The following is an 18137-nucleotide window of genomic DNA, read 5'->3' as shown; positions in this document are numbered from 1 at the left end:
AACATGAACTGTTATTTCATTGCAAAACTTTTAAAAAATAATAAACAAATCTAAACTGTCTTGTGCAGTCTACTTTCTTCCAAATATTCATCTTACATATACAGTATATCCATTCCTTAAAGTAGGAAGTTCACCAATCAAATGCAAATGCTTCAGCTCTATGAGAAACCATCCCTGTTAAAAATGTGTCATTGGGAATTCTACAAAACGCTGACTAGTGTGCATATCGTGATGATCAAAGTTATGACTATTGTTGATTACTCTGATCTTGGTGTCAAAACCATAATAGTGGAGGCTAGTCATGAGGTGACGGTAAATACTTTAGTCCATGTGGTAGCCCATGTGTTCAGCCTCAGGCTTGGTGCATCAGCTCTACAGCATCATGACCGTTTTGAATAATGGCTTGCTTGTAGCTACTGTATGTAGGGGTTGGGCATGACCTCAGAATGTAGAGAGTGTCCCTCTGGACCCCAAGGTAGCAACCTCTGGACCCCAATCACCACAGCAGAAGGTTAACAACACAGAGTAGAATAGTAGAAATGTGTTATCCTACATATTAGTAAAGCTATATTGGATGAGATGGGGTGAGATGTCTATAATCATCAGACAAGAAAGCCGGCTATGAGTGTAGGGCGCGAGGCATCAGTGGGGACACCTCCCACCCCAGTCAGCCCTGCTTCCCCTCCTCCCACACGGCTGTACAGGAGACTACATTCCTGCACCAGGAGGCACACAAACTGTTTTCCCTGCAGCTGATAATCTGCTTAACTCAAAATCCCTGCGGTAGCCTAGCCGCCCCTATACCTCTACCCCCAGCCCCCCCCCCATACCTCTACCTAGTCCCTCCAGCCCCCCAACAGGAGGAACATTGCACACACCCCTCTACCTCTACCCCCAGCCCCCCCCCCCATACCTCTACCTAGCCCCTCCACCCCCCAACAGGAGGAACATTGCACACACCCCTCTACCTCTACCCAGCCCCCCCTCCACCCCCCAACAGGAGAAACATTGCACACACCCCTATAGCTCTACCCAGCCCCCCCTCCACCCCCCAACAGGAGGAACATTGCACACACCCCTCTACCTCTACCCAGCCCCCCCTCCACCCCCCAACAGGAGGAACATTGCACACACCCCTCTACCTCTACCCAGCCCCCCCTCCACCCCCCAACAGGAGGAACATTGCACACACCCCTATACCTCTACCCAGCCCCCCCTCCACCCCCCAACAGGAGGAACATTGCACACACCCCTATAGCTCTACCCAGCCCCCCCTCCCCCCCCAACAGGAGGAACATTGCACACACCCCTATAGCTCTACCCAGCCCCCCCTCCCCCCCCAACAGGAGGAACATTGCACACTCAGGACTTCAATTTAGCTTGTACTACTGCTGTTTGCACATACCACATTATTATAATAGTCTCCAATCACACATCATTCATACGTTACACACCTCAAGACCTATTGCTCTTGTTCTGTACATCTCATACCATACATGAATGAATGAATGAATGGTCTTTATTGTCATTGATATAGTACAGGTACCAAACAACGACATTTGGGAGGGGTGGCTCCCCTGGTGCTAGGGAAGAAAAAAAAAACTAAAAAAACAAGAAGGGAAAGGAGCTGGTTTACATAAATAAAGGCTATGTACACTATCCACTATACTATACTGTACAGATAAGACGACTAGGGTTGTCATATTGCACATAGTGTTATTGCACATTCATTTAAAGTGTCGCAGTTTGCAGGCTTGAAATGTACACATTTGTGCCTCAGCACTACACCTGATTTTTTCAATCCAGCAGCTGCCATCAATCCGTCCAGACTGTCCAGGGCCCAGAACCTAGGTCTTTGCTGTGTTCAGGGCCTGGATGGCCCTGGGGTAGAAGCTGAGCTTCAGTCTGTTTGTCCTTGCGGCCATGGTCCTGTACCGCCTTTTCGAGGGCAGCCGGGCAAAGTGTTCGTACCCAGGGTGGGTTGGGTCTCTGGAGATCTTGGAGGCCTTCCTGAGACAGCGTGTGTTGTACAGCTCTTCCAGAGATACTGGAAGAGCTACTGTCTATCTTAACTGTACATTAGATTAGATTAAACTTTATTGTCATTGACAGAGTACAAGTACAAAGTCAACAAAGACAAGGCATCTAACTTTATTGTACAATAGTGCATAGTGTAAAAGCCATAAAGGAAAGGGATTCAAAGTCTGTCATTGCACAGACTACAAGGATGTATGCTCTAGAGGGGGCATCTAGGCAAGGGGTCAGCCATTGAAGATGACTTTGGAGCAATTAGGGGTTCAGTGCCTTGCTCAGGGACTCTTTGACGCGTGGCCAGCCGGGGATTCAAACCGCTGCGAGCTGCCGACTTTGCGATCATTAGATGCTGGCTCTACCCGCTGAGCCACAGCCGCCCCCCTAAATGTATGGACAGAGCATGGTGGGACAGTACTGTATTACACTGAGTATAGGTAGATGAATATTAAGTCAGTATGTGCAATGAATATGAATATAAAAAGTATATAAAATATATGAGTATGAATATCAATGATATGTACAGTTAAGAGGGTGAAGATATGTACAGTTAAGATACGTGCATTATATATTATATCACTCTCTGCAGATCTTACATACATTACATACCTCAAGACCTATTGCCCTTGTTATGTATATCTCATACCGTACATACTGTGAGATACGTAACTGTACACTATGACTGATAGTCCTACAATTGACTGACAAGTTGATTGAATGGCAAATAAAACATTCTTCTTCTTCTGATATCCATTGCATCCTTCTCAAAATGCTTTGGATGATCTGCAGTGTGCTCATGTCTGTCTCTCTGACATGATTTTTGTTTAGCATCATTCGTAACACATCTTATTTCAGTGTAACAACAGTGGGTTTCAAACCGGGCGAAAATAATTCACACTTGAAGTATTAATGCACACAAACACCTTTATTTGAAATGTAAACATGTACACATTGAAACACCTCTGTAAGTAGGCTATGGAGTGTGCGCACACATCAGCCTCTATAATCAAAACAATAGACCTATGGTTTCTGTCCTCATGATTAGGCAATATTGCAAGCAGACTACAGACATTCAAATGTGCATCTTTATTCCATTGTCCAAAAGTTCCATTCAAGTTTCGATCATATGAATAAATGAATTCATAATATAGTCAGAAGAATCATACCCTGTAAGTACATATCAGACGCCATGATTATATACAGTTTTTCTCAATTGCTAAAACACATTTCACAAAACTTTCCTCCATTTTCCCAAAACTCTAAACACAACACACTTTTCTAAAGCTACATAACCAAAACCACACCTTCTCTCTTCAAAACTCAAACGTTCACACCAAAACAGCTGCTCAAAGCCTGCAAAAATGTAAACACTATATGCATCATTACAGACTACTGTACAACAAAACAACTGAAAACACAATGTTCAGTGTGTGAGAATGTTCTTTTTTTTTCACAACTGCCAAAGCACATTTTTAGAAACCTTACAGTATCTGTTCTCAGAATATATCACTGTAGAGTATTGGGCATTCATAGATTTGTGTGTTTCATACCAACAGTATGTAAATCTACAGAAAATACAGTATGTATGTTACGGTACATGTGGGAATACGGTACATGTGGGGAAAACTAGGGTTAGGGTTAGGTGCTAGGGTGACTTGGTACATGCTGGCATGTCTAACCCTAACCCTAACCTTAACCCTAACCCTAACCCTACCCCTAATCCTAATCCTAACCTTAACCCTAGCACCCTAGCACCTAACCCTAACCCTAGTTTTCCCACATGTACCGTAACATGTACACTACTGTACTGTATCACAACTCAATGCAAACACTACAGAGGATCCATTACACACAACAATACTCACTGAAAACAATGTTCAGGGTGTGATGTTTTTTAATGTATTTATGGAACTATACCACACACACACACACACACACACACACACACCACAATCATTTGCAACAAGTGTCTTAAATGTTGAGTCGTTATGTTTAATGAATGAAGCTAGGTGTGTTCATTGTGTTCAAATGTTGCTGACTGTAGCAAGCATTTTGCATCACATGAGCTTTAATTTGAGAATTTGAGCAGAGTTTTTTGCAACTTGTGTTTTAGCAAGACAAAATGTGTTTAGACTTATGAGAAAAGGAGGATTGTGTTTTGTGAATTGTGTCTTCATGTGAAATGTGTTTATGGTTTTGGCAAATGGGAGCTAGTTTTATTAAATGTGTTTAGAGAACTGGTCATTTGGTTTAGAGAATTGGCTTTTGTGTTTTAGCAATTGGGAAAAACTGTAATTAGATGCTGTTCTCGTGACGTCACTACTGCGCTCATGCAGGCCATTGCAGAGATATGGAAGGCCATGCCCGCAAAAAACGGCTCTCGACTATCGCGAGATTAGAGAGTCGATTTTAGCGGGCAACGAGGACTGGTAACATTACAAGCAGACATAGATTTCGAAATCTATGTATGTTTGTAATGTTACCAGTCCTACCACTAGGCGTCACTATGCCATATATAATGTATATTCTCATGTATATACACATATAATTTTGCTTTCACTTTAGATTAAAGGAGAGATAGCTAATACATAGAGAATTGTATGAGAAAAACAATGGTCCAAACCCCATGGTTCTATCATGTATGGTTCAAAAGTTATCATGGTTTACCTCTTTCCATGCCAATTACTGCAATAAAGATTTGAAAAACTATGATAACCATCTTATTGTCTTAGTTTAATGTCATTTCAATACTGCTTCAATACTAACGTTGAAATTACAGTCTTAAAACAATAAGTACATCGAAAACATATACACAGAGCATGTATGTTTACACATGTAAGACAAAGAAAAGAAAATTCGATTTTTCTATTGTCCCCTATTTCCTGGGGCTCATATAGATTTTACTAATTAGATTAGATCAGCAAATGTCTGTCCAGCGATTGATATGAAGGGGTGAAAAGTAGGGGAGGATGACATTGAAAGACAATATTATGGCCCATTGGCATATGAACATCTAAGCAATATCACACGAGAGGGAGTGCTGTTATACTTAATATCAGCATGGCTGTGATAGGTACGAGGCCGCAGTTCTACAGCGCCATTTATTACTTAACAGTAATAAGCGAGAACAGATTATGATTTGTTTGTTTATTTAATCATTTATTTTGGCAAGGGGACATCACTTTGCTTGACATTTTGGTATCAACTAAGGTAAACAAACTCATAGTCATGTTACATGGTGGCAGATGTTCAGTGCAAAACAAATTTGGTCTTGCCTGAGTAATACACATTCTGATATCTTATCCCCTTTCTCTTATCTTATCCCCTGACTCTTAGTAACAACAACAAGGTTCATTTATTGGCATTCTATAACACAGGGATGCACAATGAGATGCAAGATATAGTCCTTACAGTCCCAGTAGGTCTCAGGTCCTTACAGTCCCAGTAGGTCTCAGGCCTTACAGCCCCAGAAGGTCTCAGGTGTGTGTGTGTGTGTGTGTGTGTGTGTGTGTGTGTGTGTGTGTGTGTGTGTGTGTGTGTGTGTGTGGGTGTGTGTGTGTGTGGGTGTGTGTGTCCGTGCTCCGTTCTACATCAGCACCAGACAACAACATTGCACAATACGTGCAAAGAAATAATATTTTAAATAAAAAAAGAAAATACTAAATGAGATAGTGTGCAATATTGGCAGTGGCTAGCTAGGCTAGTGGCCAGAGTTCAGTAGTCTGATAGCTTGATGGAAGAAGCTGTCTCTGAGCTTACAGCCCCAGCAGGTCTCTCAGGTCCTCTGACCAGGGTTTGCTGGTTGTCTCCCGTGCCAGACTGAAGACCCAGGGTGATAGAGCATTCAGACAGACAGACAGACCCAGGGTGATAGAGCATTACAAACCGTGGCTCCCAAACTCTTTGTGACTTTGTGACCCTTGGTCTGGGAAAGGTGCTGTCCAAATACATTTTACTTACTTACTTACTTACTTCTGTATCTCTTGCCAGATTGCAGCAGGGTGAACACCCTGTTGCTGGGGTTGGTATTGTCGATAGCAGTGCACACTGAGGTCATTTAATTTTTCAATAAATATAGGCTATATGGGATGAAAACCTAGAAAATGGAATGTACATTTATTTTGAACATTGTTGTGTGACAGTGCTGTGGTTTTTGTAGGCTTGGGACACTGGGTCTCTACAGATTGTTTCTCTATGATAAAGTGTGGGCTATTGCACAACAAACATGACACAATTGATTATGGAAGGCAAACCTAGGCCACCAACCCCCTCTGTCAGGGGTTCCCATGCTGATTTATCCCCAGCTCTCCCTAGGGTTGGTCAGTAGCGTCAGTACCTAACATAATACAGTGGGCCTGTATTCCAAGCTCATGGGTTGTCAGATGCACCAAAAAGTTTACATTCGGTTCAGTAACACTGCTATTTTACATACTTTAATCCACAACATCTCCCACTCTGCCTGTCTATTGTTAATTGAGTTGAGTACTTCTGTCTCACGTTCCTCCATGTGTCCTGTGGTCATTTGCAATTGACTAGAGGCCAAAAGGCCTGCATTGTATTGTAAAACAGGCCTCCAGACAGCGTCTAGTTGTACCCATGTTAATTGAGTTGAGTGGAAGTACTTCTGTCCCACCTTCCTCTAGACCTGTGAACACCAGTGTGTCCTGTGCTAATTTGCAATTGACTAGAGGCCTGCATTGTATTGTAAAAGAGGCCTTAACTTGAGGAGAGGTGTGGTAACGAAATCTCTTCATGGTAAAAACAAAATAAATCATATTACTTTAGTGTAATAATAATTATTGATATTCTAATATTAGATTGGGCTATGTGCTAGTGAATAAATGGTACTATATAATATATTTGAATAGTTTAATATTGTAGTTTATTTAGATAAATTGCGTTGTTGATACATTTTGTAAGTTTAATTTGATACAAAGGTACTCAGGTAATCTTATATGCCGGACTACTTCCTCATCGTCCGACATTGCTAGTCTCACACATTCACTAAATGTGCGGTTGCAATTCGAAAGAAAAGCCCGCAATGCCATCCTCACGAAGTTGGTCTGCTTGTGAAACTTTACTCCCCCGCGAGTTTTCAAATCGGCTCGCCGCCTGGCCTGCCTGCAGGGTGTGGCCTTCCATACGTAGCGACTGCGTAGGGAGAACGTAGCTATACGTAGCATGTGCGTAGACTCCTACGTAAGTAATATATGCACAACATCAGTAATTTATGCGCAACGTACCCCCTACGCTGTTGTCGACAGCAATGACGCGTGATTCAAGGTCCCTCATTGGCTATGATACGACGTGTTAACGCGAGATTAGAGAGTCGATTTTAGCGGAGATGGCCTTCCATACTGAGAAGGGTGTTTTTACGCACGCAAATCGCGGAGCATTGCGGTGAATACATCGGTGCGCAATATCATCTTTTCTAATATCGTTAGCGTATCTTATACATAACACACGGATATGACGTTATTTAGAATAATAAATAACCTATTTTTACAAGGCTGTTTTTTAAAAGAAATACTTTAACATTTTGAACGCATAATTATGACACAGCTAAATGGCTCGTGTACAATTCCACACCATCACTGAATTCATCCTTCGAATTCAAATTAACATAATCTAATACTACTGTATTGTTACACCCGTTTTAGGCCTGCTTATCAATGGAAAATATTTAGATGCTATATCCTTATTAAGGAATAAGCCTTTAAATGTGTTTTCCCAACATCAGGCTATACATAGGTCTATCCAATTGGACAATGTACTTTCCAATGCGTATGTGGCCTACATTTAAAATGTTTATTAGGCATTGTGGCTACTTCTTTGGCCTATTTGCCTATCGGCCTATCATCCAGCTCCCACCCTGCTTGTAGCCCAGCTGTAGGCCGTGTCCAGGTCCTGTTGACGGTCAACAAACCCCCAGCGACCAGCCTGCGGCTTCTGCAGCAGCAAGGTTATGCCTAGATGGCAATAGTTGCGCATTCAAACCGCACGCCGACGCACAGCTCGTGACGTTAGAATTATAAGGTTCTATCTCCATTTTTGTCAAAATTGAGTTTTTTTACATAATCTGATCCATTAGGTGTTTATTAATGCCTGTGTGGTGTTATTTTTTAAAATGTTGACATTTTTGAGTTAGTAATTCATAAAATACAAAGGTTCCATCTCACAGAACATAATGGAATGTAAAAACTTTGACGCTCAATATCTCTGAACTGCCCTAAACGGAGATAGAACCGTATCATTCTAAACGGAGATAGAACCTTATCATTCTAAGCTCACGAGCTTACATATCATCTTAAATAGTTGCTGAAATGATGCTATTTAATTTTTTTTTTAATAATAATAGTTTTGTCTTTTATGTTGAAATTCAATCTCGAAATGTGATCTTACTGGACAGCTGCTGCGGGCTGAACAAAAGGGAGTAGGGACAGGCGCGCGCCCGCAGCTGACATCTCCAACACCCGTTACAGCGCCTTGGTAAGCATGGACAATGATAACAGTGTTCATTTGACTGCATGTTCATATTCTCCAAATAAGACTAATACGTGATACTTTCATCCCATACAGCTGCCTGCATTCGACATTACATCTCGAGCAGGTGTAAAGCAGGCATTATGCTGCTATCCTTTGGACGTTCTTGAAGGTTTGTAACTGAGGGTTTTTAAACCATGTCGTCTTGTCTTCCTTTACGCCTTTTCCACATGGAGGGTTGAATGTCTGTTGTTGCCTACGGGGGGTCTGTCGACTGGTTTTGGGGGTCTTGCCTCGGGACATTTAAGGCTCACGTCTGGACACGTTGGAAGCATGCACTGTCGTTTCTTTTCCTCACAATTTCTTCAAATAGGCGACCGAGTCAACAGTGACCCATTTCGCCTTTGCAGTATTTGTTCTTCAAAACACTGGAGCTCTTAAGGTATTTGCTTACATATTTAATGTATAGGGTATATACTAACAGATGTTATTAGGCTGAAAACCAAAATATAATAATATATATATAATAATATATAACCAAAGTCTGATTTTCAAACTTAGATTTCCTTTCCTTTTAAACAGCATTTTCTGACTTAACCCTAGAATGATTATAAACAGTATCTTGAATAGCATTCAGTTGTAACTCAGTTCGTCCTCTTGTGTAGATGTGCATTATGAGTTTAAAGTAGGCTACAAGGCTAATGTTGGATATTGTAGACCAGAGACATGGTCAGTGTTATCCTTTCAGGTTTAAATACTACAGTATGCTATTGCCATTGTATGCATTGCATCAAAGAAATATTACACTAATAATGTTATATTTTGAACAATAAGTGGCTTACCGTATGTACTGTAATCTTTCCTCTCAATCAAAGACAATCTCAGTTCGATATACAGAGTACGTACTCAAAAACAGGCATTTCTCATCCACCACCCTGAAACTGGAGATTTGTTTAGTAACATATAACAAAAATATTCTTAGAAACTACCCTATATAATTTCAGAAGCTCATCTTCTTTCTGCTTGTGCTTCTGGAAAGCTCTCTGGCCCATTGGATACGCTTGTGCCCATTTGGAGAGGGGCGCTTGGAGACGTGGCTCTCCTTTTGCCTAGTTACCCCATATTTACAAGAAAATATTTCCCTCAAAGTTGCATTGGTCTATTCTAATAAAAAGGGGTCTCTGTCTGTCCAAAATACCCTCAGATATAATTGTGGGGCCATCCCAAGAGGCTCCAAGGCTTGGAAAATGCACCAAAGACTGTGGAAACACTGTACATGGTCAGCTGCTCTCTGAGTGACAATTGCTTCTCAGTACAGGGTGTATGACTGTTGGATGGACCAACATATCTCAGAACCATTGGGGGGAGGACAGAGTGTGTTTGGGTAGGGGGCTTCACTCCATAGGGCCATTGACATACCATTTGAAAGGGACATGTTGGAACTTGTGTGACTATGTGCTGAAATGGGCCCCTTTTGGGCATCTGGGGCCCTTTGTGTTGTACAGAAATGGTATAGTCCAATGTGAGCACCCCTGCACATTCAACTTACATGGAAGTGCCCCTTTTGCAGGGATTGCTGGGAAGAAGAAGGAGGCTATCGTGGTTGGTACTTTGGAGAGGGAGTTAGCCAGGGAAGCATTCTGTAAAGGTAAGAAAAGCTATGTTCCCCTATGGCCAGGGTGCCAAAGGATGGATGTTGGGTATATGGGAGACACTATACTCAACATTTTAGCCAGAAAAATACTAGTTTTCAGGTGCTAGGTAGTGTCTGTACAGTGTTAGAGAGAAGGGAGGGACTGGGCATTATGCTGTCCATAAACAAGGAAACATGGAGGGACGGCTAGGGGGAGCCATAGCTGGGAGGGGAAGGGGGGCTTGCTGCCTCTGTGCTGTTGAAGAGAGGATGTGGACTTGATTTAGTACTCACAAACACAGTAGAACTCCGGAAGAGACTGTATTGTTATGTTTTTACCCTGTGTGTCAGTTGTTGTTTGATCTGTATTGGCCTCAGAGCTGTTCTCCAAGGGACAGTGGCCACACTGCATAGCAGGCTGTTCTCTGTAAAGAGAGAGAGGGGAAACTGCCATGGTGCAACAATAGGAGACAGAAAACTATTCAAATGAGAAGGCAACATGCACATGATTAACTTTGTGAAGATCTTAATGTGAGATTACATGTCGAATTTGATTAGCTTCCCCTGCTATGAGCATAGGGAGAACTGTCAAGATGGCCGCTCCATTGTAGGGAGAGTTGTGAGAGACTCACTTCCTGATTGAATCACTGTCTGTCGCAGCTGATTTTGTTTACACTCGTGAGCTGGTGATAACAGTTGTTTCTATACAAATAATCTACTTTAAGTTTCAATAAAGTACATGTTTGTGTATATACTTGTAGTATAGGAGGCCTCAGGACATGGGCCTAGTGCAACTGATTCAGATGTGAGTGCTGCAGCGTCCCTAGTCTGTCAAGACATCAAGACAGTGGTGGTCGGTTAACTGACAGGGTAGACGTTAGTGTTATGGGAGTGTAGGTTTGACTCCCCTGTTATGGACATATTGAGTTAACAGAGACCACTTCACATTCACATTCACACTAGCCCTATGCATCTCCTGTGCTTTTACAATGAGACATTATGGTTCATTATTGGATAGATAGAACCGAGATCTCCAGCTATAAAGTGTATTAAGTGTTTAAGGATGTCTCAACGATAGGCCTTATATACTGTACACAAAGGGTTAATTTACAGTTGCAGCTTGCTTGCATGGTTTACAGTGGATGATGGACAAAGCCATAACATTTAAAGTAGTTCTTAATGGTGCTATATTTTGTTAATTTACATACAGTTTTTAATTGTATGATTTAAAATAGGTTCAGTAAGCTAAAGGAAACGATTAACCCTTTCATTACCTACCTTGAACGGCCAAATTGAGGAGTTGTGGCGATTAATGAAGAATTCTCTCTCAGATGCAGTGTAAATCTGTAAAGACAAGAACACAATAAAAGAGAAAATGTGTTATACATCATCATACTTATATTAATCTATGTGGTAATTAACTAAATTATCCATCTAAAAATCCATCTAAAATCCACTAAATAACTCCTAAATTGCGGTGCGTTGCAATAAAATTGTGTATTAAGCAAATAATGTGACAGAAAGCCACTAAATAGTGACACAATCATAATAAGAGTAATTACAGCCTCTCAAAAACAGGACTGAATTAAATGTCTGTGGTGTATCATATCTCCCCCTGCACCATGTTTTAAGTGCAGTCTGTTTCCCAGTGAAAGTTGATGTCATATAGCTGTGAATAACAGCATCAAAACTCTACGACTAATATGAACCTGAAGGTGAAGGGTTAAACCATGCCCTTGAATGGCACTGCTGCCAAGTCCATACTGTCGGTGCTGAAATCTGACAGGTCGGAGGGCTTTTCAATAGAATATGTGTATGTTTACTGCCCCCTCTGGTGGAGCTGGGGATAAAACCGAAAGTAACATGCGAGAACAGACCGACCCTGTGTGTCGTGCCTCAACCTGTAGGTCAACTTCTGTCTGAAGCGTGGGGTGTTAAGCGTGTTGCAGTCTCAGAGCTGGGGCGTATGTGTTTGTATATAGGCTGTGGTTGAAGACGTGCCCTTTGCAGTCATGTGCACTCAGTGAGGTGTGAGAGACAAAGGCACCACACAACACATCATATTGGGCAGGCTCTCACTCACTGTCTCACTGATTCTGGCCACTCAACATTGCCACTTCTGCCCTCAATCTGTTATCTGTCAAAGACAGCTCTTCAGCTTCGACCGAAACCCGTGTTATAGTAGTCTACAGTACATTAAGCCTCTGCTTGTGGGAAAAAACACCCAGGTCGACATCTACATGTTTTTACAACTTAAACTATTGGATCATCAGCATAAGAGTGCCGCTGTATAGGCAGAGCAAGATGCTTTGGTTGCGTAAACCCTCACTACTCAGCCTTTGCTCTCGTTCAACTCATGCAGGTCAGATTAGTCAGAGAATTCCTCCATTTTAGCTTGAAATGATTGATCATCATGGACAGTATGTGTCTCTCATGTAGTCCTGAAGAAGAAAAAGAGGGGTTTTTCCTCCCCTACTCTTAAATTCTGAACAAGTCTGTCGTTGTCTCTGCCTCAGTGTGACTCAGTGTCCCGCCCGTGTGGCTGCTAGCGTCCTTTGCGCGCATGCTGCTATTTAACTAGGCTTCCACTGGAAGGGCATGCCTTTCTCCTTAGCGCTACTAGCGTCGCTACCACTGTGGAGCTATCAGTTCCTCCCATAGAGGCACATGTAAATCGGCCTGGTGCTGAAGTGCTGCTATGCTAAAAGAGATAGCTGTTAACTCCTTCACTGCTGAATGAAGCATACTGAATAACAGCTACAGACAGTTACTACAGAGATGACCTACTTCCTGGTTCAGTGTAGCTGGAAATGTGATCTTCAGATACAGTATGGTTTCTATTTACATGCCTTTTTATTTATGCAATTTTCAATCTTAGCCACTTTGAAAAGCTTTGTATTTTGCTTTAGTTGCCCTTGACACCCCTAAATCCCCTCAGAGCTAAACTAGCAGTTTAGCACTTTGCTTTTGTTTATTCAATTAAGTTTGGAAATGCAGTTTATCTGGATATTGAATGTCATGATAAGTTTGTAACCATTCCCTCCCTCCTATGTTGATGAGTCTACTTTTTCTTCCTGTTCTTTTGTTTTCAGGTGTCACATTGGTCAAAAGCCAGACGTCACAGCCTAGAAGCTTATCCACACTGACACCCCAGAACAAGATTCCTGTGGGCATTCCAGGAGAAGAGACACCACAGAGCAAGTAATTACTACAATTACACCCACTTCAATCAACAATAGATTTAGACACCTCTCACTACCATTAGCTTTTTCACATAGGGAAACAAACACACTCAACTGGGTGGCACAGACTTAATTTTGATATATCACTACTTTGGTCAAGTCACTTATAGTACCCACATGTATTTGTACCCATTATTGTTTGGGCTGGATGCTACCCCTCTGTGCCCCCTCTTAGAAACAGCTGTGGGACTCGTTAACAGCTGTCTCAGAACAGCAGGCTTGACCACCGGGCCCAGCTCCAGGACCAGCACATTGGGTGGGCAAGGTTGGCGGGTAGCCGTAATAAAATAAAAATCTCCGGAGACAATTTTCGTAGACAGACGGCGGGTGGAGGGGGCCCGGGTGGAGCTCATGACCTTCTGGTCACCAGTCCAACTCAATATCCACTAGGCCACCACTAACCCCTATGCCATTAATCCCATATAGTCATAAATCCCAATCATGCCAACCAAATAGAACATTAAGGTGTCAAATAACAAAAAAGGGCATCACTTTTCCAGCTAAAACGTACTTGCATGCCACTGTGTAAAACAATGCCCTCTTTATCCATTAAGGGAAAGGGATTCAAAGTGTGTCATTGCACAGAGTACAACGAAATGCATGTATGCTCTAAAGAGGGGGTATCTAGGCAACAGGTCACAGCCATTAAAGGCGACCCCGGAGCAAATTGGGATTTCAGTGCCTTGCTCAGGGACACTTCGACAAGTGGCCAGCCGGAGATTCGAACCGTTACAACAAACTGCAGACTTTAGATCATTAGACTCCTGCATAGCCATATTCTTTTCTTCAAAGAATTAATAATATGAATACATTGTCTAACACAGTGGTTCTCAACCTTTTTTGGGCCAGCGCCCCCCTGTCCATTATCCAGGTCTCTTACCGCCCCCCATCAAAAAAAAGTAGGCTTATTTTCTTCCCTGAATATTAACGTTGACTAATATTCTGTGTTATATCACAGAACAACAATAACACAGCAGCGATTTCACACATGTCCGGTGCAGAACAAACAGTAGGCTACAAAACTGTATTATTACAACTAACATTGTTTGTTTTTTAAGTGTGCTGGTGTTGCATTTCGCCAAATTGCTGTTTTATGATGCTAATATTTATTCATTTTTGATTGGACTTTGGGGGGGGATGGTGTCACAATATGGCGGCAAATGCTAGGGGGCTATTATTTTAATATTTTATTTAGTATTCTATGGTATTATTTTCATAAACTGACCACTTAGTTCGAATTTCTCATATCAAAACATAACAAAGTTCCAAAGTTCAGAGCTCTGCGCTCTGGGAGCGCTCAGAGATGGGCGCTCTGACTGAAAACACGGTTTTGCCCGAGCGAACTGACCGTTCGTGCATTTACGAACGTACCCGTAATAACACTGCTGACAGCTGATCAATCGCAAGCAGAGTAGTGGTTTCCTATAGCAACAAAAGACGCTGACAGCTGTTCGGAGTGCTTATGTGTTCGTTTCCAGGACATCAGAGGAGCAACATATCACAAAAAGCGATCGTATATTTTAGTTTGTAAACGTTAAGACGAACACATCGCAATGCTAACCTCAGAATGGCACTAGGGATAACATCCACAACAACACTTAACAGTAATACATTTATGTAATATACTGTAATGAACCTGCGAGGGGAGGGGACATTCGTAGCTGATTTCTCCAGGTTAGATTATTGGTAGGCTAAGCGACAGAGAGCTTTCCGGACTGGTTACAATACGATCGCTTTTTTGAGATAGGTTGTTCCTGCTGTGATGTTCTGGTATGGTGGTATGGTCAGGGCTTAAAGTTCTCCAGCACGGTGCCGGATTTCCGGCGCGGGAGAATTTTTAGCAATAAAATAAAATAAAATCACATGCTATTTCTTTACATCGTAATTTAAAGAGTCATCTTCAGCAAAGAGACAGTTCCGCCTACCAATGGTATCACATTGCTCAAGCCAACCAACGACTTCTAGCCAATCGGAGGCAGAGTAGTGGGGCGGGCCTTAAGAAGTTTGAATGAGTGTAATGTTAGCTTGTAGAGACGTTCGCTTTTAGCAGCCTGCTATCTCGCTAACTTTAGTAAGAGTCTATTAAAATGGAAGCCAAGTTTCTTAAACCTTGCTCATACAACAACCTTGCCGGGAGCGACGGCTACAGGTAGCCTACCACTTCATCTTCAATGACCGACCGTGTTTGTGAGCAAAAGATCTGAGTGTGCGCGTTTATAGCTGAACATTATCTGTCTTTCACAATGGCTCAGCCACTCGTCGATTTGTGCAAGAAGCTATCAGAAGACAAAAATGCACTGACAAAGCTGTCCGTTTCCAATCAGCACGCCAGCTATTTAAACACACATGGCCTTTGTCCCGGAATTGAAAAAACGGCTGTGTGAAAAGCTTAAAAAAGCAACGTTTTCAATTAATATCGACGAAGCTACTAATCTTAACATGGACAAAATCCTCAATGTCCTTGTTCGATTTTTTGATGATGATCTGGCCAAAGTAACAACACAACACCTCTTGACTGGTCACTAGTCATCAGTATTCTACTTGATGTAGATCTATTGATCTATTGTTATGGTGATAGTGGCTTAATAAGTGATGCAATCAGTTTGGCCTTAAGTGATTTAATCAGTTTGGCCTTAAGTGATTTAATCAGTTTGTTCTTTTAAAGACATCTAAATATATTATTTTATTTTGTATTGAGTATAAAACAGTATTAATGCATTTTAACATTGAGACATATATTTTGTATTGACTATAAAACAGTATTAATGCATTTTAACATTGAGACATATATTTTGTATTGACTATAAAATAGTATTAATGCATTTAAACATTGAGACAAGAAGCTGTCTTCTGTACCCGCTCTCCCAATATCTCAAACTGTGAAACGCCCCCTGGGGGGCGGTACCGCCCCCGTTGAGAAACGATGGTCTAACACATACCCTCTCTTCCTCTTAGGCTTTTGTCACTACATAAGGAGCCGTCTATCTACCCAGTCCGTCCAGTTAGCTACCCGTCCGTAACCCCCTGGTCGTCATGATGTCAGAGGAGATCGTGGAGGACCGGGCCAAGCTGAAGCAGGGTCTTCTGAAGGTGCTGGAGTGTGTGGCCACCATCTCCTCCGCGGCCGCCGTGGTCAACCCCATCTTCGGCGTGGCCGGCTCCCTCATCAGGGTGGTGCTGCACCAGGTGGACGACGAGGACATCCGCACGCTCAAGCGCGAGTTCGGTTCGGTCAACCGCGCCCTGGACCAGCTGTCGCAGGCCAACCGCAACACCCTGACGCAGATCAAGAAGGAGACCCTGGACAGCCAGTACAGCCGCGTGGAGGAGAACCTGCGCAACCAGTTCCGCAAGTTCATGGAAATGGTCGAGGCGCGGCCCGGGCAGTGCGAGCGCAAGAAGGACGACTTCGAGGAGAGCTACGCCAACGACCTGGGAGACCAGAACCTGCACACCCTCTACGACGGCGTGGTGGGCAAGCCCAAGCTCTTCAGCCAGCCCATCCTGGAGGTGTACCTGAGGCACTCGCAGGGCGACCGCCGCACCATGGAGAGCCTGTGCACCCGCCTCACCTACCTCTTCTGCATCGGCCTCATAGCGCTCATGGGCTACGCCGCCGTCATCGGGGACGACGAGGAGGGGCTGAGCGAGGAGTGGACCGAGAAGATGGAGCACGTGCAGGCAAGGATGCAGGAGGCGCTCAGGAAGTGCAAGTGAGGAGGAGGAGGTGGAGGAGGAGGAGGAGGCAGTGTGAAAAAAGCGACTCATCCTCTATATCTTGAAACTCTTTCCACATTCCCTCTGTGACCTCACACCCCCAGAAGCAGCTTTAGTTATGTTGAATGTAAGACGGGCCATCCGAGTGCAATAACCAGACTAAAGCAGAAGGTTTTGCGCTTGTGAACACCCTCACATAACAACTTATAACACTAACCACTGCACACACTACATAGATTATACACACATACTATAAAAGGTCAACAAGTATAGATTTGCTTAAAATCCTTCCTCTCATTTCTCTACACCTGTAGAATCGATTTACTTCCTGGATAAATGTCTTCTGTCAATCTTTTCACTTGATGTCAGCCTATTACAACGTTTCCTAGTTTTACTAAATGTAATCAGTCAATGGTGTAAGAAGGTTAAAAAGACACTAAAAGTGAAGGTATGATCTATACAGTACAATATGTTTTTTTATATGATGATTTGCAATAGTAGTTTAGTTTATAATTTTATATTTGCATGACAATTTCAAACAGGGACATACTGGAATAAGGCAGGCTAAGCACCAATCCCTTCACAGTACACTTCCATCTGTATCCCAATGCACGTTTCCTATGTGAACAACAGTGCCTCTTCTTGAACTGTGCCCCATATGTTGTGTTCTTCTCATCTAAGACACGTTAAAGGAAGTCTGTTATTATTTGCGGTTTGCTTCCTGTCTCATTGTACTATGGAGCACTTCAGTTTATTTCAGTCTATCCTTAGCAACCAACCCCAGTACTCAGAATCCCAGTACTCATTGATGCCATATACTGACTGATCAAGGATTCTTGTCCATGCCTACTGTATAATGCATTAACCTGTTTAACAGAAAGGCTTTAGATTCTGTGGTACTGGTCCCTATTTCTCCTATTGTTACGACTGACATGCATACTGTTTAATCATAATTCTGCATTGTGTAAATGAATAGATTAAAAAGAAATGTTTACCTCTATATTGGGCCTTCTGACACCATTATGTTCCTC

The 18137-nt window shown here is 42.6% G+C and overlaps 1 protein-coding gene across 1 annotated transcript in view; it reads left to right on the top strand.

Annotated features, from left to right (window-relative positions):
- The first annotated feature begins 10136 nt into the window (after nucleotides 1-10136).
- rpz (rapunzel) overlaps nucleotides 10137-18137 on the top strand; it is an 8039-nt gene continuing 38 nt past the window's right edge. The window contains exons 1-3 of the mRNA XM_080541324.1: nucleotides 10137-10162; nucleotides 13240-13348; nucleotides 16345-18137. The exon at nucleotides 16345-18137 is cut by the window's right edge and continues 38 nt beyond it. Coding sequence (XP_080397450.1) covers nucleotides 16423-17106 — 684 coding nt within the window. The 5' untranslated portion in view covers nucleotides 10137-10162; nucleotides 13240-13348; nucleotides 16345-16422 and the 3' untranslated portion in view covers nucleotides 17107-18137. The remainder of the gene's footprint in view (nucleotides 10163-13239; nucleotides 13349-16344) is intronic.

This window comes from Nansenia antarctica (genome assembly GCF_963989245.1).
Source record: "Nansenia antarctica genome assembly, chromosome: 10".
NCBI classification, from domain to species: domain Eukaryota; kingdom Metazoa; phylum Chordata; class Actinopteri; order Argentiniformes; family Microstomatidae; genus Nansenia; species Nansenia antarctica.
Note: the sequence above shows the minus strand (reverse complement) of the source record. Positions and strands in the feature narration are given on the sequence as shown.